A 25659-nucleotide genomic window follows, 5' to 3' on the forward strand; every position below is an offset into this window, starting at 1 on the left:
ATCGAGCCCCATGTTGGGCTCTGCACTCAGTAGAGCCTGCCTGTCCCTCTCCCTCTGCTCTTCCCTGGCTCGTGAGTGTGCCCTGAGTACAGGTGCATGCACTCTGTCTCTCTCAAATAAATAAACTAAAAAATAGTAACAAAAGTTAAAAAAAAGAGAGAGAGAGAAGGAGAAAAGTCATGTAGGAGGAAGCATGGACAGTTTTCAGGCCATCAAAAGATTCCTAACCCCAATATTAAAATCTGGGATCCTAGGTATCCAGTTACTGTTAAAGTTGGTCTCATTTTCTCCAAGAGCTCAACAAAAACCAAAAAACAGTTAACGCAATCCAATGTCAAGATAACTAAAGTTAACATATTCAACTCCAAGTGAACTTGTCACCCTGGGTTGATAGGAATGTTAGACTGAAAGCAGCAACCATCTAGCTCAGAATTGAAACCCCAAGGTCTAGAATAGGGCCTGACACATCAGAGGGATGACCTGGCTTCAGGGGTCTCTTTTAGCAACACACCCCTTAAAAATAGAACAGTTCACACCGAGACACTGCAAGTATCTGCCAGGCCGACACCCAGAGCTCAGTGGGATCCCCAGCAGGGCTGCCAGGAGTGCACGCGGATCTGGTTTAGCTCTCCCCAGGAGCCCCTGAGCAAAGGTCCAGACAACTAACTTTAGGGGTAGCACTAAACCCCGGCAATGAAGGAGAGAATCCCACACTTCCCTACGCTCCCTTCACCCAGAAAATGTATAAACCAACAATTAACTTACCAAGTGTCGGATCCCATTCCAGGTGTGATACATGAGAGGGAAGACAAGTGCAAACTTGGCCGTGTAGATCAGTGATGGCCCCAGACACAGGGACTTCACAAGTTCCAAATGAGACTCAAAGTTCCCAGGGATCAACAGGGCCGACAAGCCAAAGAGAGAGACCCCTGAGGAGGAAACCAAGTAAGCCCATTATAGCTGTCCACCTGCTACCACTACTGAAACACATGAAACTGGGTTCTCTGACAGGCCCTGGCACCTCATACAATTCTGACCCACTGTGAAATGGGGAAGATTTAAACTAGTGTTCATGTCTGTAGTGGGAGGTAGGCCACTTGGGACCTGACCCTAATCTCTTAAATTTGCCATACAGGTTAGCAGATTATTCCTCCTTCGAACATTCCTCTCGACAAAAACTTCACCTGCCACTTTAGAAGTCACCTTCTGACTGTACCTACATTATCATCTCCGTAAGAAAAAGTAAAAACAGTAATTCAGTCCAAGGTAAAGAATCATTCAAATCTCTACCACACACACACAAAATGTAACGCAAAATGGATCGGAGACCTGAACGTAAGAGCTAAAACATTAAAACTCTGAGAAGAAACCACAGGAGTCCATCTTCACGACCCTATATTAGGCGCTGTTTCTTAGATACGGTGCCAAAACCATCGTAACAAAAGAATAAATTGGATTTTATCAAAATTAAAAATTTTTGTGCTGCAAACAATGTCATTAAGAAAGTAACAAGATGAACAGAAGGCCCGGCACAGGGAACACAGTCCATGGTCGTGCGCGAGGGCGCGTGCGGACAGATGCTGGTTGCAACTGTGCTGAGCACAGCCAGGTGTACTGAGCAGCTGACCCAGCACGCTGGACACCTGAAACCAACGTAACACGGTAGGCCGCTATACTCAAATTGGAAAAAAAAGTAAAAAGACAACACAGAGTGAGAGAAAATATTTGCAGATCATATGTCTGTAAGGGACACATATCCAGAATATACTAAAGACTCTTACACCTCAATAATAAAAAGACAACCCAATTTAAAAATGGACAAAGGATCTAAATAGGTATCTCTCCAAACATAGATAATTAAATGGCCAATAAGTATGCGAAAAGATGCTCAACACCATTAGCCGTTAGGGAAATGCAAATCAAAACCTCAATGAGAGAGAGCCCGGGTGGCTCAGTCAGTTGAGCATCTGCCTTCGGCTCAGGTCATTTTCCCAGGGTCCTGGGATCAAGTCCTGCAACAGGCTCTCTGCTCAGCGGGGAGTAGCTTCTCCCTCTCACTTTCCTTCTGTGCTGTCCCGATCTCTCTAATAAATAAAATCTTTAAAAAAAAAAAACCATGATGAGAAGCTACTTCACACCTACTAGGATGTTATAATATGTAAATATAAAATTATGTGCATTTATATAAAATATACACATTTATATAAATATCAGTGTGTTTAATTTTTTTTCCTAGACAGAGAGAGACTGTGAGAGCAAGTGAGCAGGGGGGAGGGGCAGAGGGAGAAGGAAAGAGAGAATCTTAAGCCTAGCATGGAGCCCAGTGCAGGACTCCTGAGCTCATGACCTGAGCTAAATGAAGCCAGACACATAACCAACCGAGCTACCCAGATGCCCCTCAAATATGTCTGACTTATATTTAATAACATAAATATAAAAAAACAGATAACAACAAGTGTTGGCAAGGATGTAGAGAAATTAGGATCTCACACATTGCTGGTGGGCATGTGAAATGGTACAGCCACTCTGGAAAACAATTTGGCAGTTTCTCAAAACGTTGACAGAATTAGAGACGCCTGGGTGGCTCAGTGGGTTAAGTGTCTGCCTTCAGCTTGGGTCATGATCCTGGAGTCCCGGGACTGAGCTCCACATCAGGCTCCCCACTCAGCCGGGAGCTTGCTTTTCCCTCTGACCCTCCCCCCTCTTGTGCACTCTTTCTCTCTCTGAAGTAAATAAATATTTAAAACAAAAAAGAAGCTTATGGTGTTTAGTAGGGGAGACACTTAAGTAAATCAATCTATAGTCCAAGGTAAGGTGCTGGAGGGCACTAGCACTGTACAAAGGCATATGTGTGCATGGGGTGCTCGGGAGCACACAGAACAATCAAAATCCATCTGGCAGGAGGGGGGAGAGTATCCTGAAAAGCTTTTTCTCAGAGGTGTATTTAAGCTAAGTTTTGAGAAAAGAGCTGAGGGGGCAGAGAAGTGGTGAGTGGCAAGATACATCAAAGAGGGCCTGATACGCTAAACTACAGATTTTAAACTCGATCCTGCCAGTCAAGGATGACAGATTTCACCCCGGTGCCAATCAAACACAGTTCATCTCAGTGCCAACCCATATCAATTAATAATGGCTATCTAAAGTGTTTTTGTAAGACATATAGATGGCCAACACACACATGAAAAGATGCACAGTATCATTAATCATGAGGGAAATGCAAATCAAAACCACTATGAGATATCACCTCACACCAGTCAGAATGGCTAGTATCCAAAAGAGAAGAAATACCAAGTGTTGGCAAGGACATGGAGAAAAGGGAACCCTTGCACACCGGTGATGGGAATGTAAATTGGTGGAAACACTGTGGGAAACAATATGGAGGTTCCTCAAAAAATTAAAAACAGAAATACCATATGATCCAGTAATTCCACTACTGGATATTTACCCAAAGAAAACAAAAACACTAATTCAGGGCGCCTGGCTGGCTCAGTCGGAGGAGCATGACTCTTTATCTCAGGGTCGTGAGTTCAAGCCCCATGTTGGGTGTAGAGATTACTAAAAATAAGTAACAACAATAACAAAAACACTAATCCCCTATGTTTATGGCAACATTATTTACAATGGAAGATATGGAAGCAGCCCAAGCGTCCATCAGTAGATGAATGGACAAAGATGTGGTATATGTACACAGTAGAAGATCACTCAGGCATAAAAAAGAATGAGATCTGGCCATCTGCAACAACACGGATGGGCCGAGAGAGAAATAAGTTAGCTAGAAAAAGACGAATGCCAGGTGCCTGGGTGGTTCAGTCAGTTAAGTGTCTGCCTTCGGCTCAGGTCATGATCCCAGGGTCCTGGGATCAAGTCCCACCTTGGGCTCCCTGCTCAGCAGGGAATCTGCTTCTCCCTCTACCCTGCCCCCCACATGTGCTCGTGTTCTCTCTCAAAAATAAAACCTTAAAAAGACAAATACCATATGATTTCACTTATATGTGGAATCTAAAAAACAAAACAAATAAATGGACGCTTAAATACAGAGAACAAACTCATGGTTGCCAGAGGGGAGGGGGGTGGGGGAACAGGTAAAATACATGAAGGAGATTAAGAGGTACAAACTTCCAGTTATGAAATAAATCACAGAGATGAAAAGTACAGCATAGGGAATATAGTTGGTAATATTGTAAAGACACTATATGGTGACAGGTGGTGACTTCACTTATCCTGAGCCCTGAGTAATGTATACAGTTGTCAAATCAATATACTGTATACCTGAAATTAAAAGAAAAAAAAAAGGTGTTATAGTGGGAAGGATTCTTAGGCTGTATCATATACAAAAACAATGACCTGCCCTGGCCTCAGAAGGAGGGGAAGGTTACTTGGGTCAAATACTGCCATTCCTAATGGGACTGATAAATCATTAAGAGTTTTAAACTGGACAGTGATATGGTCAGATACACCCTTTGCAAACGTCAACTTGGGATCAACAGGGGGATAGATGAGAGGAGTCAGTGGAGGCAGAAAGTCTGAAAAGGATGCTGTGGTAATTCCAAGTCTCCAGTGGACGAAGGTGAGGGCTTGACTGAAGACAGTAACAGGGAGAATAAAGAATGGAAAATTTGGTAAAATTTGGGGATTTGGGGTAAATGAGGTAAGTCAAGGATGGTGGTATGCAAGGGCTACTGACTAGATAATGCCCTTCACCCACACAGGGAATGAAGGAAATGCAGGCTGTTTTTAGTTTCAGTTTTGATTTGTCTGAGGATGCATGTTGATCAATCGAGAGTACCGCTAAGTTGGAAGTACCTAAGGAACAGCACGGGAGGATACGCAATAAGCAGCTGGCTAAAGGCCTAAAGCTAACTGGGCTCTGGCTTAAAGACACAGATTTGAGGGCCACCTGCATGTAAGCGATGAGTGAAGTCTGAAGTGTGGATAGGGCAACTGCAGAGGTGAAGTCCTCGAAGGCAAGGGCCATGGCTCCTCATTTCTGGAAGCACCACAGTTCACACAGAGAGCAACACAAAACAGGTTCTCAACGCTACTGGGTCAAGAAGTACAGCTGGTAACGTGGGACCTGTGACTGGAGACTGAAGTGGGGGGCCATCTTGTGGGGCTGTGCCTTTAACCTGTGGGGTCTGCACTAACTCTGAGTAGTGAGTATCAGCGCTGCACCGAATTGGAGACACCCAGTTGGTGCCTGGAGAATTGGAAAATTTGTTGTTGATGGGAAAAACATGCATTTGGTGTCAGAAGTGTTGAGTAAAAAGTTCAGAAAAGGGCCTTTTTTGAAAGAACAGGGCAGCCAATACGGTCTCTCTTCTAATTACATCTGGATTGGAATTTGTGTAATGATCCCCAGATCTCCTTGACCTCCCAGAGACATCACTTACTTTTTCAGATTATAAAAACACTGCAAAGAACTACAACATTATAGAAATGTATGGTTTAGAAAAGTTCTCCATAATCCCACACCGCTCAGAGATAAACCATTTTGTGTACATCCAGAGACACTGTGTCATTTTATGTTTTTAAGTACCAAACCGATCAGAAAAATACTACCTATTTCAAATATGTTTATTGCTACAGTCACCACTTACTTAAAACTTACATAATTATTTAATCTTCCTAACAATCTGAAAAATTAGTAGCACCTTCATTTCATTAACAGCTGAAGAAATGAGGTTCAGAAACATTAAGCGTATCCAAGTTTACTGAGCATTAAGTGAATGGGCTGGGATTCGAACACAAAACTCAGATTCTTTCCACTAACACCACACTTTTTTCTTAAGCACCTATAAACTCCTGACTCATAATTGTTCTTTTAGACTTGCTTGTGTTTCCATCGTTTAAAAAAATACCGATCTTGAAAAAACTGGTGTAGCAGAATGGTGTCAAGAACATCTGATTTATTTTGAGACATTCGTTTGCTTTTGAATTGATTTAACTGACAAAATTCCATAACATTCATAGAAGCAATGGCTGAAGACACTGCTGTTCACATCCCGGGATTTCCATTAGTTTTGACTCTGGAAGGTTATCTGAGAGCAGGTGGTGTTATTCTAAGATGAGGCAGTCCTATCAGTCTGGTCTTCTAAGAGGTTAGTGTTGCTATGAGTGGCCCTCCCTGGGACTCAGAGGTCCGACTGCTGTCACGTTGGGTGCATAGATGGGGGCTGAGTCTGTCCAGATATCTAAGGCACATGTGTGGCTGTTGGAAGTTTCGGAGCTGCAGGTTTGCACTGAAATTCAAAGAACAGTGGAGGGGCCCCCTAACCTCCTATCTGTCCAGACTGTCAAAGATCCTTGAATCCTCTTGGGTCATATCTTCTTCCTAAATCTTCTCAAACTAGCTCAGTTCATGGTACCTCAGTGTTTTCAGTAATTTTTTTTCAGGGTGCCCCTAAGCCAAAAGAAATACCTAATGGTTGTTTCTTAAGTAATTTGATTCAAGCAACTCAAGTATTTATGTCCTAACAATTTAGTAGCCATTTGAAAGAAAAAATCATCCCCATAATAGAGAGAAAAATTTTTAAAATTTCACTCTTAAATAACCACAATTATTTACTAATGAGATGTATACACTGTTGGATAGAGAACATATCCAACCCTGAGTATCAGACTGAACATCAGCATCATTCCCTGTTCCACACTGACTTTCATACAGGCCAGGCTGAAGAATCGGCCCGTCAGTGAGAGCCTGTGGGGACGCACAGGCAAACCTGTTGCTCAGGCTGTCAGCGTCTTTTCTGGAAAAGCTGAAGGCCTTCCATACAGACTTATAAGGTAACTAGTGGAACTCCGAAGTGGCTGTTTTTCTTCTGGACTTTTCATGAGATGGGCCATTAGTCACTGATTCTCAACTGTGATGTGTTATGTATACATTAGGAATCCTGGTCACTGAGGTGGTGTAGAGAAAGTGGTGAGAACACCACCTCTGGTGAAAGGCAACGTGAGTTCAGTTCCCCCTCTGTCACTAACCAGCTACTATTTCCTCACTTCCTCTTCTGCTTATATTAATAATGCCTTGTTCGGACTGTGAGAATTAAGTCCTAGATATGAAGTTCCTGATACAGGCCTGGTAGTGATTACGATTTACATTAATGCTTGGAATATTTACTTCTATACCATTCAGTAAATGTCTGATCATTCGTAGTTGAAAATCTCGCTCTCAGCCTCTCCTGCTCCACGAGTACGACAGCTCCGTCCTCGCATTACCAAGATGACACGGCCTGGCAAGGCTGACGGTCGCCAGAAGAGAAAGTGCGTCTCAGAACCGTTCTACTTCTTCTCAGAGCAGGAACCCTCCCGCCCCCACCCCCCACTCCCCCCCCACCCCCAGAGGCTGCAGGGAAGCCACAGGCATGACTTAACACGGTGGGATTACTGTGAGGACACTTCAGCTAAAAGAGCAATCAGGTGCCGTCATCCCAAGTTTTAATCATCACTTGGACAGCTCCACCAAGGCTCTTTCACGTTTTCATTTTCACTTGCAGTGACATCTGCAGGGGCTTGCTGGGAAGAAGTGTCTGAGAGAGCTGATGGCGGCTCCTGGAAGTGGCCGCAGGGCTTCCCGACAACCCGCCCAGTGCTGTGTATACTGCACTTCACTGCCATGGAGGAGGCTGGAGCTCGTCCTGGCAGCCAAGTGAAAGCACCATTTAATTTGTCTTGGCAATTAGACGGGACAGGGTCGTTGACTTTGTTTTCCCAGTTTACGTTGTTTAGCTGTTAGAGGGGTCCCTCCTCAGGCGCTGAGGTTGTAGGAGAGGCTATTGCGTGCTTCCCAGTATCCTAGACATCAGAGGAGAATTTAGGAAATCGCATATTTGGTTTCCTCTCATATATTTTTCACTTGTAATGAGGAAAGCTTTGGCCAGTCACTTCTGATGGGATAAACTGATTGCTATTCCTTGTTCAAAGATGTGATACGATAAGAAATATATATTTGGTCTTTTCCCCCAGTTCCTGGCACACAGATCCTGAAACCTTTGGAACCTCTAGAGTGATGAAGAATGCCTTTAGTATGCTATTGGGATGACTGGTGGATGGGGGCCTCTGCATGGCTTCAGGATGGGGGCCTGTCGCCAGAAAGACCAAGGCATGATTGAGGGTTGAAACTTTCATCCCCATCCCCTCCTCCCCAGCCCCACCCCCCAGATATCTGCAAAGGAGTGGCTGGTGATTGAGCTAATGGTCAATGACTTAAGCAATCTTGCCTAGGTGATGAAACCTCCATAAAAACCCCTGAACTACAGGGTTTGGAGAGCTTTCAAGTTGTGGAACACATCAAGGTGCTGACAGGGTGGTGTTAAAAGAAATCACAGGCCTAACATGGTGACACTTAGGCCAAATCAGCAAACCTAACTTAATGCCTAACCTAACTGCAGTTTCAACTCCCCAGGAGTGTAACCTTTAACCAGTCAACATGGAACTTCCTGTTCAATGCTAGGACATTTACTGATAGATATCTTCCACTCCCCTTAGGAGGACAACCCTGCCTAAACAATGCATTCCTTGCTAATAAATTCCTTTCTTTCCTTCTTTCCTTCCTTCCTTCTTTCTTTAAAGATTTTAACTAATCGCTACACCCAACGTGGGCCTCCAACTCACAACCTCAAGATCAAGAGCCACATGACTGAGCCAGCCAGGTGCCCCTATTTGTTGTTGTTGTTGTTATTGTTGTTAAGCCTTCTCTCTACCTTTAAAAACTTCTTTTGTTTAGCTCAGCAGAGCATCTCTCTCCTCACTAGATGGGATGCTGCCAATTCATGAATCAATGAATAAAACCAATTAGATCTTCATATTTACACAGCTGCATTCTGGTATTATTTAACACCAGAAAGGGCATGGAAGCTCCATGCATACTCCCCCTCTCCTCCCCTATACCTTGCCCTACATTTCTCTTCCATTTGGCTGTTCTGAGTTGCATCCTTCATTTAAAAAATCAGTAAATGTAAGTAAAGTGTTTTCATGAGCTCTGGTGAGCTATTCTAGCAAATTACTGAACCTGAGGAAGGGGTCATAAAAACTGTGATTTATAGCTGGTACTTCAGATCTAGTATTTAATTTAATTCTCACAATCCTAACTAGGCATTATCATAAGCACAAAAGGAAGTGAGGATACAGTGGCTGATTAGTGACAGAGTGGGAACTGAACTCAGATCTGCCTTACTCCAAAGTCTGCTTTGTTACTTTTTCTCCACTGCCTCAGTGACCAGGATTTCTAACACATTTAAGAATCAGTGACTAATGTCTCATCTCATGACAAGCCCAGAAGAGAAAAGCAGTTACTCTAGAGTTCCATTAGTTCCTTTATAAATCTATAAGGCCTGTGGCTTTTCTAGAAAAGAAGCTGACTGCCTGAGCAGAAGGTTTGCCTATGCATTCAGGCCATCTCTCACTGAAGGGCTGATTCTCTAATCTGACCTGTTTTTAATGACTATCCAAAACATTCAGGACCATTCTTATACCCGAGGGCACTGTACACTTCATTTATAGCTGCATTCCTCTAAAATACCTGCTATTTAGCATCCATCTGTGCTTTTTCTAAACTCCTTGTTTTTACTGTTGTATGTCGGGGCATCTTGGTCATTGCCCCTCCTCCCCCCGCCCCAGCCTCACTCACACTGCAGCTTAGTCCCCTGCCTTTCTGAAGGTAATTACCTGGTTTCATTTAGACTGTTATACCATTAGTCACAGTGGAAAATCATGAGTATTTTAATCCCTGCAGCCCCTAAGCAATGGAAGAGTGTTACTGGCCATCTCTTTCCATGTTTTAAAGGACTGTTCATAAAGTTCTTTTTCTTTTTTTAGAGGGGGGGACAGAGGTAGAGAGAAAATCTTAAGCAGGCTCCACACCCAGCACAGAGCCTGATGCAGGGCTCAATCTCACAACCCTGACATGGTGACTTAAGACAAAATCAAGAGTCGGATGCTGAACCAACTGAGCCACCCAGGCACCTCTATAAAGTTCTTTTTGATTAAATTCTATTTTAAAGTCAAACTAGTGTCATCAAACTTTTTGGTTCAACATGTTTTTCAGAATTTATATATTGGCTGCAAAATCTCTACAGTCTGGATAAATACCTTGTCACGGATTTGTCCTGGCAGCCTATCCTATTACTGGAACAAATAAGAACAGGAACTTTTTTTTTTTTTTAATGTAATCTCTATGCCCAATGTGGGGCTTGAACCCATGACCATGACCCCAAGATCAAGAGTCGTGTGCTCTACCAACTTAGCCACCCAGGCACCCTGGGAACAGGAGCCTTTTATGACGTCCAACGGTCTACAGGATCAAGTTCCAACTTCTCTGTGGGGCAGTCAAAGTCCTTTACTGTTTGGCACACTTTTCAGCCTTACCTTCTGCCATTGTCCCCATAAATACTACTCTCAAACAATCAGACCCAGTCATCACTATCCAGCGACTCTGGACGCTTCCCAGCCCTAGGCCTTTGCACAAGGCAGCTTCTCCGTTGAATGCATCCTCTGCCTCCTCTTGATGAATTCTCCTACTCAGCCTTCTTTCAAGCTCTCCAACTCCTTCAGAGATGGTCTCTCCTCAGGGACCCCTCACCTCTAGTGAAAAGTCATCACAGGGCTGCCTGCGTGGTGCAGCTGGGCATCCAACTCTTGATTTCGGCTCAGCTTGTGATCTCAGGGTCGTGGGATCGAGCCCCACGCTGAGCCCCACGCTCAGTGCAAAGTCTGTTTAGGATTCTCTATCCCTCTCCCTCTGCCCTTCCCCACTGCACACACACTCTCTCTCTCTCCCTCTCTAAAATAAATAAATAAATCTTTTTAAAAAGTTATCATAGTGCATTATAAATATTTATTTGTCTTACTCCTTAGACTCCTCTGCCCTCGAGGGTAGAGGCTATTACTATCACTATCTAATTTTTAATGCATAGCAGGAAACTAATTAGAAGGCAGGAAGAATGAACAGTTCTGAAATGACCACCATGAGCAAAATGAATTAGATGGGCATATTCATTTAGTAAACAGAGATCCAAGTACCTACTGAGTGCTCACTAGAGGATACGAACAGTAAAGAAGATAGATGCAGTCCCCACTCTCTGAAGAGTTTGCAGTCTCATAGAAGAGACAGATTTATAAACAAACAATTATAAATATATAATAAAAGCTCTGAAATAAACAACCAGTACAATAAGAACTGATGAATGTACAATGAAAGAACAGTGCTGTGACACAGAAAATTAACAAAAGAACTAGAACCAGAAACTCCTTCTTCAGAGATGGTGGTAAGCAAAGTACTGTTTAAGCTGACAATTCTGTTCTGATCTAAAGGATAAAAAGGAAGTAACCATGCACGGCACAGCAAAGGGTAGGGGTAGACATTTCAGATTAAGGGACTAAAACATGCAATGGCTCTGGCGTGAGAAAGAGTTTTGCTCGTTCAAAGGAATTCAAAGACCAGGGCGGCAGAGCACAGGAAGCAAGGGGAGGCAAAGCAGAGGTGAGCTCAACAGGCCAGATCAGAGGCAGCACACTTTCTGCCACAATGGAGATTTGAATTGTAATCTAAGTGCAAAGGCAAACACAGTAATAGGATGATTCTAAGTGTGACATGATTCAATTTATTTTCATAAGGTTTTTGTTTTTCCTGCTGTTATGTGAAAAAGAGATTGGAGGAGAGCCGCAAGAATGCAAAGATCACAGGTGCTGGGATTGACTTCATTTCAGGCCAAATGATCCAATTCTTCTCACCATTTGGTCCAGTGCACATAATCTTCTAAGAGACTGCTGCCATTCAGTTTATTGTGCTTCTCATCCCTGTTTTCATAAGTCAACATCCAACATATACTTTCTTGAAATTCCATCAATTCTGGTATAGGCATTATTAATATGCTCACTTTATAAGGAATAAGCCGAGGTTCAGAGAGTTGACTAAGTTGCCTATGTCAGCCATCTAGCAAAAACCGGTTCCCTTCCAGTTCTGAATGGACCTTCAGCATTCGAGGGAAACATGAGAACTACTACCATATGTAAACAACAGCCACTACGTTCCATCACAGGATTAGGGGACAAGGTTAGGGAAAAACTGAATAAACACTGATGAATACAAGGTCATTCAAGGGGATTAAGATAGAAAAAATAAATGATTATTAAGTACACTTGTGAAAAAAAATATATCAACTTCAGCTATGTTTGGCAAACTAATACTTTTTTGTCATTATAGTCTATGAAAGAGTCAATATCCCCTTTTTCATTCAGTGGTAATAAATAAACGGACATAAAAAAGGAATCTAGGGGCACCTGGGTGGCTCAGTCCGTTAAGCATCTGCCTTCGGCTGAGGTCACAATCCCGGAGTCCCGGGATTGAGCCCCATGTCGGGCTCCCTGCTCCGTGGGGAGTCTGCTTCTCCCTCTCCCTCTCCCCCTTCCCCTGCTCCATTCTCTCTCCCTCAAATAAATAAAATCTTAAAAAAAAAGGGTGGGGGGAATCTAAAGCCTAATAAACTACTCTTGTTATCTCAATGATTTTTAGGATTAAATCTGCTCATCAATACCACCAAACTAAGCATAAAGTATCAATCTAACAATTATAAGATTCTAAGTAAGCAGAAATAAAGTAACTATGAATTTACAGCTAGAAGAGCCTAATCCTGAAATGTATCGTATTATTTCAGTCCAAGTGGGTTAAAAACCAGAAAGTAGACACACACTCCCAGGCAACAGCAATCATCCTTATACCTGGATTCCATCATCCCTTTACCAACCAAAGGAATGATAATACAGGAATGATAACATCAGGTCTTGGATAGGAGTTCCTATCGCTACTTGATTATCAACAAAACAAATCTGATTTTGAATGGCAAAGACGTGATGTGAGATAATTTCTGCCAGTGTCTCAGCAGCAGCTCCCTAAATACAGGGTCCCTCCACTTGAGCCACCAGTCCTGCTGATGACCACTTCAGTAAAAACAGAGTCTACAGGAGCCCAGGGGGGCCCTGAAAAATATTAGAGAACACAGATATATGTCCATGTTTCCAGGACAAGCCAGGGAAAATTTTTAAATACAGCTGATCCTCTTGTGAAGCATCTCTCTATTGTGGAAAGATGCATCAGATCCCAAAACCTAATTATAATCTGCACACTTCCTACCTGTAATAAACTTTACTACCTGAAATGGACGCACTATCTAGGACCAGCATACAATTCATACTATATAAGTAAATAAATAGACATTCTGGGCTGTAAATGAAGATTTTGTGAGATTGGAGATTGACTTAATCTTTGTGGGCCTGATCAATTCTAGGTGATAAAGAATGGGTGCTAAAACGGAGTTTCTGTAAGAATAAGGTTGATGACTAATCTTGGACCATGTTTGGTCAACATTTAGTCAGCTAGCCCATCTTTATGACATTTCTACCTCTGCTCTCTGTAATTTCAATAAATATAACATCAGGATGTGCTAGGGATGATGTAAAATCTCGCTAAGTAGGGGCACCTGGCTGGCTCAGTCGGAAGAGCATGCGACTCTTAATCTCAGGGTTGTGAGTTCAACACCCACATGGGGTGTAGAGATTGCTTAAATTAAAAAAAACTTAAAAAAAACTGTCTAAGAAAAGAACGTGTGCACACTGGGAACTCAGAATGAATTGTTAAAGGAATGAATGAACAATAAGCTTAAAAGGACTCATCATTTTCTTTACATCAAGTTGCTGATTTGTAGAGGAGGCGGTGCTAAGAGCCACAGAAACAGCAAAGTTCTTCAAAGGGGGTGTGTGTGCGTGCACGCACACACATACGTGCACATAAATACACATGTACGTACCTGCACTCAAGGCCACACCAGTACCGCGGTGGCAAATGGACATCACCATGGGAAGAGACCAACTGCAAAGAAATACACAAAGGCAATTAAAAAAAGGAAAATATGACACCACAAGAGAGACTCCATTTTGGTTTATACACTTTGGAAATAGGCACTATTTACACATAAAAACAAAACAGCTTTTGCATTCTTGTGTTTCCACTTTCTAGTTTGAATATACGAAAACTGATTTCAGGAGAAGCATCCCTCCTTTTACCAGAAGGAATCAATCACAACTCAAACTCCTCCTTTCATAAGAAGAAACAACGTGAGTGGGTCAAAGACACCAATTAAAGTTGCATCTACATAGAAAATAATCACTAGAATACAACCACCTGGGTCCTTCCTTGTGCCAGTCACAAGACTGAAGTAAAAGGAAAACGAAGTGAGTTTTGTTGATCTAGTTTCATAGAATATACAGTCACCCTTGGACTCTTTATTTCTTATTATGTGCCCATAAATATTCACATTGAGCATACCATTTATTCCCTAATAAACTACCTATCCCAAATTTTTAAATCCAATTTTCCTGGATTTAGTAAATGTTTAATCCATGGTCGTTTCGAAATACTTTGTCATCAAACCCCTTTCTAAATCATGTTCTGAATCATTAATTTGCCAGAGCATTTCTGTAGAAGGACAACTAACACTGCTATATTCTGGATCTAGTTCTTTTTTTTTTTTGAGATTTTTATTTATTTATTTGACAGAGACCGCAAGAGAGGGAACACAAGCAGGGGGAGTGGGAGAGGGAGAAGCAGTCTTCCCGCCGAGCAGGGAGCCCAATGCGGGGCTCGATCCCAGGACCCTGGGATCAAGACCTGAGCCGAAGGCAGATGCTTAACGACTGAGCCACCCAGGCACCCCTGGACCTAGTTCTCGTGCTCGAGAGGATTGGTTAGTGAAATGGAAAGAACGGGAGTCTATGGATAAAGTTAACATTCATCTCGGAAAGTCTGCTTAGATAGGAAAAGCTGAGCATAATCAGACCATATTTTCAACACTCTACTCAGACCATATTTTCAACAAGCTACTCAAGTAGGCTGAAAAAAATCTCAAAAAGAAATTCTAACTATGTAATGAAAATGGTCACAGTAAGAAAGGAGTTATGTCCAAAGAAACCCAAAAAACTGACTAGACCCCACTCTGCTTACCTCAGACTTAACAGGATAAATATAAAAGGCAGAAGAAGAGCCACATAACAAAGAACAAGCAGAGAACAATGACATAATTTGGTTAGATAAATGAGGAGACTAAAACCCAGAATAAGCTGAGGCTTGCAAAAAATGTCAAGGACAACAAAAAGGGGCTTTTAAAATTGTATTCAGGGAAAGAAAGCCTCCTAACCAGGATGGACAATTTTATGTTAATAGATGACAGAGTACAAAGCAGATTGCTCAACTATTTTATTTGTCAAAGAGAATGATTATCAGACTGAAAAAGAACAAATATTGATTTGAGAGAACTGAAAAAAACAGAGGTGGGGAAATTGTAAGACACTGCTTAGCATTCCAAATGGACTTAGGGCTCGTGGCCAGCGAATGAAATCCCATGACTGGAAGAGCTACCAGATGAAGCGCGTGCACAGCTCTGGATATTTAGAAATACTGAAGTGAAAATGGGGGTGAGATGAGAAACTGCTGGAGTCAAATGTGACCCTAATTTTCAAATATGGTTACAACCACAGCCTGGGTCAGCTGAGTGCTGAGGTGGTAAGGAGATTTTATTTCCTAAACAACCACAGTACTATTTCCAGTCCCACATGACCTTCCAGAGTCTTGTCACTCCTTATCAGGCACGTTAAGTATTGAGCCCCTTGAACCTGGGCAGAACTTCATGATTGATGGCCTCAAGAAAGAGAATGTAGCAGAACTGATACGGCATGACTTCCAAATCACACTCTCTCAGGCTGTGAGGAAGCCCAAATAGAACCTGAAGCAGAGAGCTCAGGTTGTAAGGCTCAGGCGGGGAGAAAAGGACGGTGCCCCTTAACAACCAGAATCAACCCAAGTCATGTGAGTAAATGGATCTTCAGATTAATTCAGCCCCAGCCTTTGTGTTTTCTAGCGGAGGCCTAGACATCACAGAGCAAAGGCAAATCATTCCCACTATCTCCTTCCTTCCTTTATTTTATTCCCACTATTTCCTGTTTGAACATTAGGTAAGAGTCTAGTATAGAAAATCAAGACTGTTTTAATTCACTTGCAGAAAAGGTAATCACTAAGAGCCACTAAAATTTTCCCTCAGGAAAAATTTTTTTCAGGACATAATGAGATCCCTTTGAACACAGATTAGATCTTATTCATCTCTGTATTTCCAACTCATAAAAGAGTATCAAGCACACTATAAGCAATCAACAAATACACTGATTTGAAATGTATTAATTTTATTTCCTTTTTGATTGTTACTGGAATGTTAATCAAGGAAAGCTAGAGACATAGGATATATGAATTTCAATAAGTTATTTAACAACCATGTTGCAAGTAATACTATCGACAAAGTAAAGAGCATTTCTCCAAGGAAGATATACAAATGGCCAGTTAGTATATGAAAAGATGCTCAACATCACTAATCACTAGGGAGAGGCAAATCAAAATTAGAACAAGATACCTCTTCACACCTAACCTTAGGATGGCTGTTACTAAAAACAAACAAAAACAACAAATGATGGGGCGCCTGGGTAGCTCAGTTGGTTAAGTGACTGCCTTCAGCTCAGGTCATGATCCCAGGGTCCTGGGATTGAGCCCCGCATTGGGCTCCCTGCCTGCCACTCCCCCCACTGCTTGTGTTCTCTCTCGCTCTGTCAAATAAATAAATAAAACCTAAAAAAAAAAAAAAACAACCAAAAACCCAACAAATGACAAGTGTTGATGAGGAGGTAGAGAAATTGGAACCCTTGTACACTGTTGGTGGGAACATAAAACAGTGCAGCTCCTGTGGAAAACAGTATGGCAGGTTCCTCAAAATATTAAATAAAGAATTACCATATGATCCAGCAGTTCGGTTCCACTTCTGGATATATACCCAAAAGAACCGAAAAGAGGTACCTGTACACCGATGCTCACTACAGCGTTACTCACAAGAGCCGAAAGATGGAAGCAACACAAACGTCCACGGGTGGATGAATAGATAAGCAAAATGTAACGTACACATACAACAGAGCATTTATTCAGCCTTAGAAAGGAAAGAAATTCTGACACTGTCTACAATATGAATGAACCTTGGGGCGCCTGAGTGGCTCAGTCGGTTAAGCGGCTGCCTTTGCCTCAGGTCATGATCCCAGGGTCCTGGGATCGAGCCCCGCATCGGGCTCCCTGCTCGGCGGGGAGCCTGCTTCTCCCTCTCCCTCTGCCTGCCTCTCTGCCTACTTGTTCTCTCTCTCTCTGTCAAATAAATAAATAAAATCTTAAAAAAAAAAAAAATATATGGATGAACCTTGAAGACATTGTGCCAAGTGAAATAAGCCAGGCACAAAAGGACAAGCATTGTATGATTCCATTTCATGAGATACCCAGAGTAGTCAAATTTATAGAGAGAGAAAATCGAATGGTTAGGGGCTGGTGCTGGGGGCAGAGGAGAATGGGAATTATTGTTTAATGAAGGATTCTGGAGATGGGTAGTGGTGAGATGGTTTGTACAAGGTGAATATGTTTTGTTTTTTTTTAAGATTTTATTTATTTGTGAGAGAGAGAATGAGAGACAGAGAGCACGAGAGGGAGGAGGGTCAGAGGGAGAAGCAGACTCCCTGCTAAGCAGGGAGCCCATTGTGGGACTCGATCCCGGGACTCCAGGATCATGACCTGAGCCGAAGGCAGTCGCTTAACCAACTGAGCCACCCAGGCGCCCCAAGGTGAATATGTTTAATGCCACTGAATTGTGCACTTAAAAATGGTTAAAATGGAAAGTCTTATATTACACGTTTCACCACAATAAAAAATGTTAAAAAAAATAAGTAAAAAGACAACCCAATTAAAAAATGAGCATAGGATTTGAATATTCCTTTCTCCAAAGAAGATATGTAAATGGCCAATAAGCACATGAAAAGACATTCAAAATCAATAAACAGATGTCGGAGAACCAGTGCGCTTACATTTATTTTATACAATTCAAGTTAAAATTAGAGCCATTGACTAGAAAATATAAGTTGCAGCAACTTCAATAAAAGAAGGGTCTTTCTGATGATAAGAGAAGTTCCCAAACTGGAAAAGTGGGGTAGTGAGTTCCTTGTATACTAGAAGTATACAAGCATAGGCAGACAACCACAAGAAAATACTGCATAAGATATTTACTCATTAGGTACAACCGTGACTTTTAACTTCGTGTGCGTGTGTGTGTGTGTGTGTGAGCAGCACCTTTCTTGAAATGCAAAACGCAATATATTAAACAGATCAAAGTAAAGTTGCTTTGGTTACCCAGGGCCGGCGGCCTATAGTTTCACCTGCATGTTGGCCAGCCCCCAGACAACTATCCACAGGAGCTTAGTGGAATATCCAAAGCCCCAGGGAGCACTCTGAAAACCAATGAAGTTGATGATGAAATTAAATTTAATGGACCCTTCCAACTCTTAAGTTTTAAAAAGTTTTCATTTTTTTTTTTTTTAAGATTTTATTTATGAGAGAGAGAGCACACAAACAGGGGGAATGGCAGAGGGAGAGGGAGAAGCAGGCTCCCCGCTCCGGAGCCCGACACTCGGTCCCAGGACCCTGGGATCATGACCTGAGCCGAAGGCAGATACTTAACCGACTGAGCCACCCAGGTGCCCCTTGAAAAAGTTTTTTTTTCTTTTTTTTTAAAGATTTTATTTATTTATTTGACAGAGACACAGCGCAAGAAAGGGAACACAAGCAGGGGGAGTGGGAGAGGGAGAAGCAGTCTTCCCGCTGAGCAGGGAGCCCGATGTGGGGCTCGATCCCAGGAACCTGAGATCGTGACCCGAGCCGAAGGCAGACGCTTAACGACTGAGCCACCCAGGCGCCCCTGAAAGTTTTCTAACATCCTTTTCAGTGACTCTTGTTTTCCTGATAACTTAAACCCTGCATACATTTTTGCTTTGATAAACTGACCCCATTTATTAAGAGATAAAGAGTATCTCAGGGCGCCTGGGTGGCTCAGTTGGTTAAGCGACTGCCTTCGGCTCAGGTCATGATCCTGGAGTCCCTGGATCGAGTCCCGCATCGGGCTCCCTGCTCAGCAAGGAGCCTGCTTCTCCCTCTGACCCTCCCCCCTCTCATGTGCTCTCTCTCTCTCATTCTCTCTGTCTCAAATAAATAAATAAAATCTTTAAAAAAAAAAAAAAAAGAGATAAAGAGTATCTCATATGGTGCTAACTTAACCTTATTTTCATGCCTCCTCCAAACAACTCTAGAAGTTAGTAATAGAAAATATGATTCCATAAAACATAAATCAGCCATCTTTCGTGGACATATCACCTTGGAAACAGCCCTGTGCTCCCTGATGCTTTTTTTTTTTTCCCTACAAGTGTGTCTAGAGCTTCATAACTCTAAGAGCAAACAAGGTAATGAAAGACTCAAGCCCACTGCTTACTACCATTCGTTATGTGACTCAAGAAAAAAGGCCAGGGCTAATTATTATTATTTTTAAAGATTTTATTTATTTATTTGAGAGGGAGAGAGCCAGAGAGAGAGCATGAGTAGGGGGGTGGGCAGATGGAGAAGCAGGCTTCCCACTGAGCAGGGAGCCCAACATGGGGTTCGATCCCAGGACCCTGGGATCATGACCTGAGCTGAAGGCAGCCACCCAGGAGCCCCTAGGCCAGGGATTTAAATATAGACTCAGAATAATATAATAGTAAGTTCTTCACCATTATAATCTCCCCAAATCTTTTCTCTCTTAAAAAAAGTTTTATCATAAAGTTGCAAGGATTAAGATCACTTATTAGTCTCCTTCTGTTTCAGTAGAATGTCCACTTTCTACAATCAGAATTATTTCTGGAATCTGGCTTGGAAAAAATCTGAAGCGTTGCGGTATTTGTGGAGGTGGTCAAAAAATGGCCAGCCTCCCTGGCAAGAACCCAAGTAAAGCGGGTAGTGGAGCTCAAGGAGCAGCTCGAGAGGGGTTTCTCTTTGCCAACACCAGCACAGCCGCCATCAGTGTTACCTCGGAGAACACCCGAGAAGCAGCTACAGACGCATCGATGCGCGCGTGTACGCCCGCACCTACGTGCGCCCCGGCGTCGGCGTCGATGCGTGTGTGTACACTTGTACCTACGTGCGCCCCGGCGTCGGCGTCGACGCGTGTGTGTACACTTGTACCTACGTGCGCCCCGGCGTCGGCATCGACGAGCGCGTGTACACTCGTACCTACGTGCGCCCCGGCGTCGGTGCCCGCGTGTACACTCGTACCTACGTGCGCCCCGGCGTCGGCATCGACGAGCGCGTGTACACTCGTGCCTACGTGCGCCCCGGCGTCGGCGTCGGTGCCCGCGCGTATGCTCGTACCTACGTGCGCCCCGGCGTCGGCATCGATGCGCGCGCGTGTACGCTCGTACCTACGTGTGCCCCGGCGTCGGCGTCGGTGCCCGCGTGTACGCTCGTACCTACGTGCGCCCCGGCGTCGGCGTCGGTGCCCGCGCGTACGCTCGTACCTACGTGCGCCCCGGCGTCGGCGGACATACACATCCCAGCTCTCGCTACTGAAAAGGCCTGGAAGCCGTGACATCCTGGTAGCAATGAGCACATCCAGCACCCAGATCTTGACTGCACAGGAGCATTCTTGAAGAACTCCCACTGGCTGAGTGTGGGACAGTTTGGACGTCAAAATAAAGGAGAGTAACAGTGTAACCTTTTGGGAAAAATAGGAACTGTGAAATAATAAAAAATATGTATATACATTGTCTCTGTTCCTGGTTCCTGACACCAGAGCTCCTAAAACCCTTATAAATCTCCCGAGTGATAGGAGTGTTAGGTATATTTTTTGTTCTAATATTTGGTCTTTGACCCTGATTCCTGACACACAGTTCCGAAATCCCTTGGAATTTCCTGGGTGGTAAGAGTGTCCTTTGTTCTAATGAGGTGACTCTGGATGGGGGCTGGTTACCAGAAAGACTGAGCCATGATTAGAAACTTGGAGCTTTCAGGTCCAACCCCTCTTTTTCCAGGGAGGGAAGAGGGGCTAGAGATTGAGTTAATATTTGATCATGCCTACCGATTAAGCCTCCATAAAAATCCCAAAAGTGAAGGATTCAGTTTCCAGGTCGGTAAGTATGTGCACATGTCAAGAGGGTGGTGTATCCCAACTCCGTGGGGACAGAGCTGCTGTGCTGGGAACTACTCCTGACCCAGAGGTACCTAAAAGGGTACCTGGTTGTTGATCTGTATCAGCTGTAATATCCCTTATAAGGAACTAGTAAAGTAAGTAAATGTTTCCAAGTTCTGTGAGCAATTCTAGCAAATTATTGAACCTGAGGAGGGGGTAGAAAGAACCCTTGATTTATAGCTGGTCAGTCAAAAGCCCAGGACTTGCAAACTGGCATCTGGAGTGGGGGGCAGTCCTGTGGGACTGAGCCCCTAACCTGTGGGGCCTGCACTAACTCCAGATAGTAAGTGTCCTAAATGAATTATTGCACACCCAACTGGTGTCCACAGAGTTGGAAAACTGGCTGGTGTGGGAAAAACCTCCATACATTTGGTGTTAGAAGTACTGAAAGCAGAGAGGAAACAGTGCTGTTTTTCCTTTAGCTGGTGTCATAAGAGTAGAGGAGAAATGAGTTTTTCCTTTTAGGAATCCTTGAGTCTGTACTGATAAAGAAAGCAAGCTTTAGCCTATTTATTAATTAATTAATTTATAAATAAATCTAGAGGGTATGATGGAATTAGAAAAAATATAATCTGGCAACCATCATAGTAATAACTGACTCCTAGTAATAACTAATAAATGCTGATGGTAAGTATCATCAACAGATGGGGGGCAGAAGTCTCACCACAAAATAGTTAACAATTAATAAACACAGTATCTTTATTCATTAACTTTATAGATGAAGAAACCTAAGCAGGCACATCTTAACTAATGATAAAAGTCAACATCGCCAGTAATGGGATATAAATCATTATCATGTGTAGCTACCTCCCCCCCCCGCCCCAATGCACAGAAAAGAGCACAGCATCACCTCAGAGGTATTCCTACCAAAAATGAATAAATCACAAGAAAACGTCAGGCAAACCCAAACAGGAACATTCTAAAAATGTTAAGGTCATGAAAGATAAGGAAAGACTGAAAAACTGTTCCACACTGAAAGAGATCAAAGAGTTAAAGAGATAACTAAATGCAATACATGATCCTGGCTTGGATCCTGGACCTATAAAGGACATTATTAGGACAAGTGACAACATTTGAATGGGATCTGAGGATTAGATGGTGACACTGGGTCAAAGTTAATTTTCTGATTGTGATGGTTGTACTACAGAGTGTCCTTGAATTTTTTTTTTTTTAAGAGAGAGAGAGGGGGCAGGGAGGGGCAGAGGGAGAGGGAGAGGGTGAGAGAGAATCCCAAGCAGCCTCCATGCTCAGCACACAGCCCGATGCGACGACCCTGACTGACAATCTGGCTGAGATCAGGACCTGAGCCAAAATCAGAAGTCTGGCATTTAACCAACTGAGCAACTCAGGCGCCCCTAGAGTGTCCTTGAATTTAAGAAACACACACTCAAGTATTAAGGGTTTGTGGTAGTCAGAATAACGACCTCCCTGAAGATGTCCATATTCTACTCCTTGGAACCTGTGAGTATTTTACCTTAAATGGCAAAGGGGAATTTAAAGTTGCAGATGAAATTAAGTTTGCTAATAAGCTCACCTTAGGCTAAGTAGACTATCCTGGATTATCCGGATGGTCCCAACATAATCACAAAGGTCCTTACAAGTGGGAGAGGCTGACAGGAGGGAATGGAGAAGAAATGTGACAATGGAAGCAGGGTCGAAGTGGTGGGAGGGAGAAGAACACCACCCATCATTGCTGGTTTTGAAGATGGAGGAAGGAGGCCACAAGCCAAGGAACTCAGAGTAGCCTCTAAAAGCTAGAAGAGGGTAGGAAACAGATTCTTCCCTTGAACCTTCTGAAAGGAATGCAGCCCTACCAACACCTTAATTTTAACCCAGTGAGACCTGTGTCAGACTTGTGACCTATGGAACTATAAGACAGTAAGTGTGTTGTTTTAAGCTACAAAGTTTGTGCTAACTTGTTACAGCAGCATTATAGGACTGATGGAACATCATCTCTGCACTTGATCTTAAATCATCTGGACATGCTAACAAGTTGGGAATGTGCATAAAGCTATACAGGAATTCAATGTATTGTTTCTATAACATTTATGTAAATTTGAAACTGTTTCAAAATAATGTTTTTCAATTAATGGGAATTACATTTTGACCCACCAGAATTTTCCAAATGGTAGTTCTACAGGATAAATTACCCTCTAGGACAGAAGACAGAAAATAGTCTTCTTATATAAAAGGCCTGAGGGAAATAGAAATAGTCAGAGACGCAATGGCCCAACCTCCAGAACCTTCACCCATTACTTCTAGACTCCCCAGTTCCAGAGACCTTACCTGTAGATAGTGATATGAGGAGACAGAGGACGGTTTAACTCAGTGTTCTTATTCCAGAACCTCTCCATTTCTTCCTTGGCTGTGGTTCCCAAAGGAACAGCACTAAAATAAAACGAGAAGCTTTTAAAATGATTAAAAGTAAACTTGGCTTAAGTTTTTACATAACAAAAAGTTAAATAAAAAAAGCTAAGCTCTAAGCTGGGCTGGATGAGCCCACTGCAGAAGGAAAACATGTTCGTCCACTCCCCTTGTCCCTATGCCAAGTCTGACTCAGTTATTAATAACCTCAATCACCCAGTGAGGTCATATCAGAGGAGAGAACTCTTCTTTCTAATCCCCAAACACACAGGTCCTGCAACAGAAGCTCAGCTTCTTTCATGCTGCACAGCAGAGCAAGGACAATATTTCAAAACCATTTACACAAATGGATCACCCTTTCCCCACGCCACGGGTGCTGTCTCCTACATCACCACCTGCTCTCATCTGTTTTGTCAGGACTCCCTTTCACGTTCTCAAAAATCAAAAACTGGATCAGCTCAGTACCTCTGAACAGTTTCTTGGTTTCCCTTGTCACTGGGTTGGGTTGCAGCTAAGTGTTGAACAGCTGTGTTCAACAATTTATTATGTACCCATATTAAACATGACTCCATCCTCCTCAAGAAAATATAACCTACCCATAGATTACTTACTAATTACACAAAGAAAAGAACAGTAATTTCATAGTAGAAAAACACCTAGCAGACATTCCCTTATTCAAATGATCACATGCCCCCTGATGTGAATGTAACAGAGAATATACATCACTTAAGTATTACTCCTGACAAAAATGGGTAAACTGACTCTAATTATAGGAAATGGTCAGACAAACCCAACTTGAGACACTCTACAAAAAACTGGCCTGTATTTTTCAAAATGTCAGTGTCATAAAAGACAAAGGAATGCTAAGAAGCAGTTCCAGATTAAAGGAAACTAAAGAAATATGACAAATAAATACAATGTGTGAGCCTAATTAGCTCCTGGATGGGGAACAGGAAGACTGTATTTCTATAAAGTACATTATAGGGCGCCTGGGTGGCTCAGTTGGTTGGGCGACTGCCTTCGGCTCAGGTCATGGTCCTGGAGTCCCGGGATCGAGTCCCGCATCGGGCTCCCTGCTGGGCGGGGAGTCTGCTCCTCCCTCTGACCCTCCCCCCCTCATGTGCTCTCTCTCTCATTCTCTCTCTCTCAAATAAATAAATAAAATCTTTAAAAAAAAAAAAAAAAAAGAAAAAAAAAAATAAAGTACATTATATTGGACAAAAAGAAAATCTGAAAACTAACTGTATGCTGGATAAAAGTACCTCAATGTTAAATTTCCTGAATTTGATAATTGTGTTTGTATAATTATACTGTTATATAAGATAATGTTCTTGTTCTTAGAAGAAGTATTTAGAAGTAAAGCATCATGGTGTCTGCAATTTCATCTCAAAGAATTCAGAGAAAATACTAACAGTAATTAAATATACATCAGCCTTGACCACACTAAATTGTCAATATTAGACCAGGTTTGACCAACAAAAATAACAATTTCATAAGACACAACCTAAAATACATAAAACTCTAAGCAAACACAGCAAAATGTTAAAAACCGATGAATCTAGGTGAAATGTATATAGAACTCCATTGTACTATTCTTCCAACTTTTCTGAAAGTATAAAATATTTCTCAAATTTAAAGTTTAATATTCTTATCCATCCTTCTATTACCAGATGAGAAAAATAGTGACCACAATCATTAAATTTTCAGCCAACCATCTGCAACTTCCTTCTTTCATACGTACCCCCAAAATCCAAACCAACAACCCACTGCTGTTCCCTGAGGGAAGAAAAGTTAAGTCATAACGACCTCCACAAATTTAGAAACTTACTTTCTGATAGAGAGCCGAGGACTAAGGTGGGCACGGAGGCAATGACGGCCAACATGTCTGCAAGAGAATAAAGAGTCAATGGGGGGGCGCCTGGCTGGCTCAGTGGGTAGAGCCTGCAACCCTGAATCCCGGGGTTGTATCCCCCAAGCCCCACGTTGCGTGTAGAGATTACTTAAAAATAAAATCTTTAAAAAAGAGAGAGAGAGAGAATGAAGAGTCAACACACATTTAGAGATCAACCTCAGTTTATCAACTTCTCTATTTCTGTACCATGTTAGATTTAGGATTGGAGGGAAAAATTAGTGAGATGAAAACAAGGACAGTATCAATGTCCTTGAGATTATTTTTTAGCTG

The 25659-nt window shown here is 42.6% G+C and overlaps 1 protein-coding gene across 1 annotated transcript in view; it reads right to left on the reverse strand.

Moving 5' to 3' along the window:
- Window positions 1–25659, reverse strand: part of SDHC (succinate dehydrogenase complex subunit C) — a 35720-nt gene that overhangs the window by 4344 nt on the left and 5717 nt on the right. Inside the window, exons 2-5 of the mRNA XM_032397238.1 lie at window positions 25306–25362; window positions 23400–23501; window positions 13800–13861; window positions 766–929 (exon numbers count right to left, since the gene is read on the reverse strand). Coding sequence (XP_032253129.1) covers window positions 766–929; window positions 13800–13861; window positions 23400–23501; window positions 25306–25362 — 385 coding nt within the window. The remainder of the gene's footprint in view (window positions 1–765; window positions 930–13799; window positions 13862–23399; window positions 23502–25305; window positions 25363–25659) is intronic.

The sequence above is a fragment of the Phoca vitulina genome, unplaced genomic scaffold, assembly GCF_004348235.1.
Source record: "Phoca vitulina isolate PV1807 unplaced genomic scaffold, GSC_HSeal_1.0 scaffold97, whole genome shotgun sequence".
In the NCBI taxonomy this organism is placed as follows: Eukaryota; Metazoa; Chordata; class Mammalia; order Carnivora; family Phocidae; genus Phoca; species Phoca vitulina.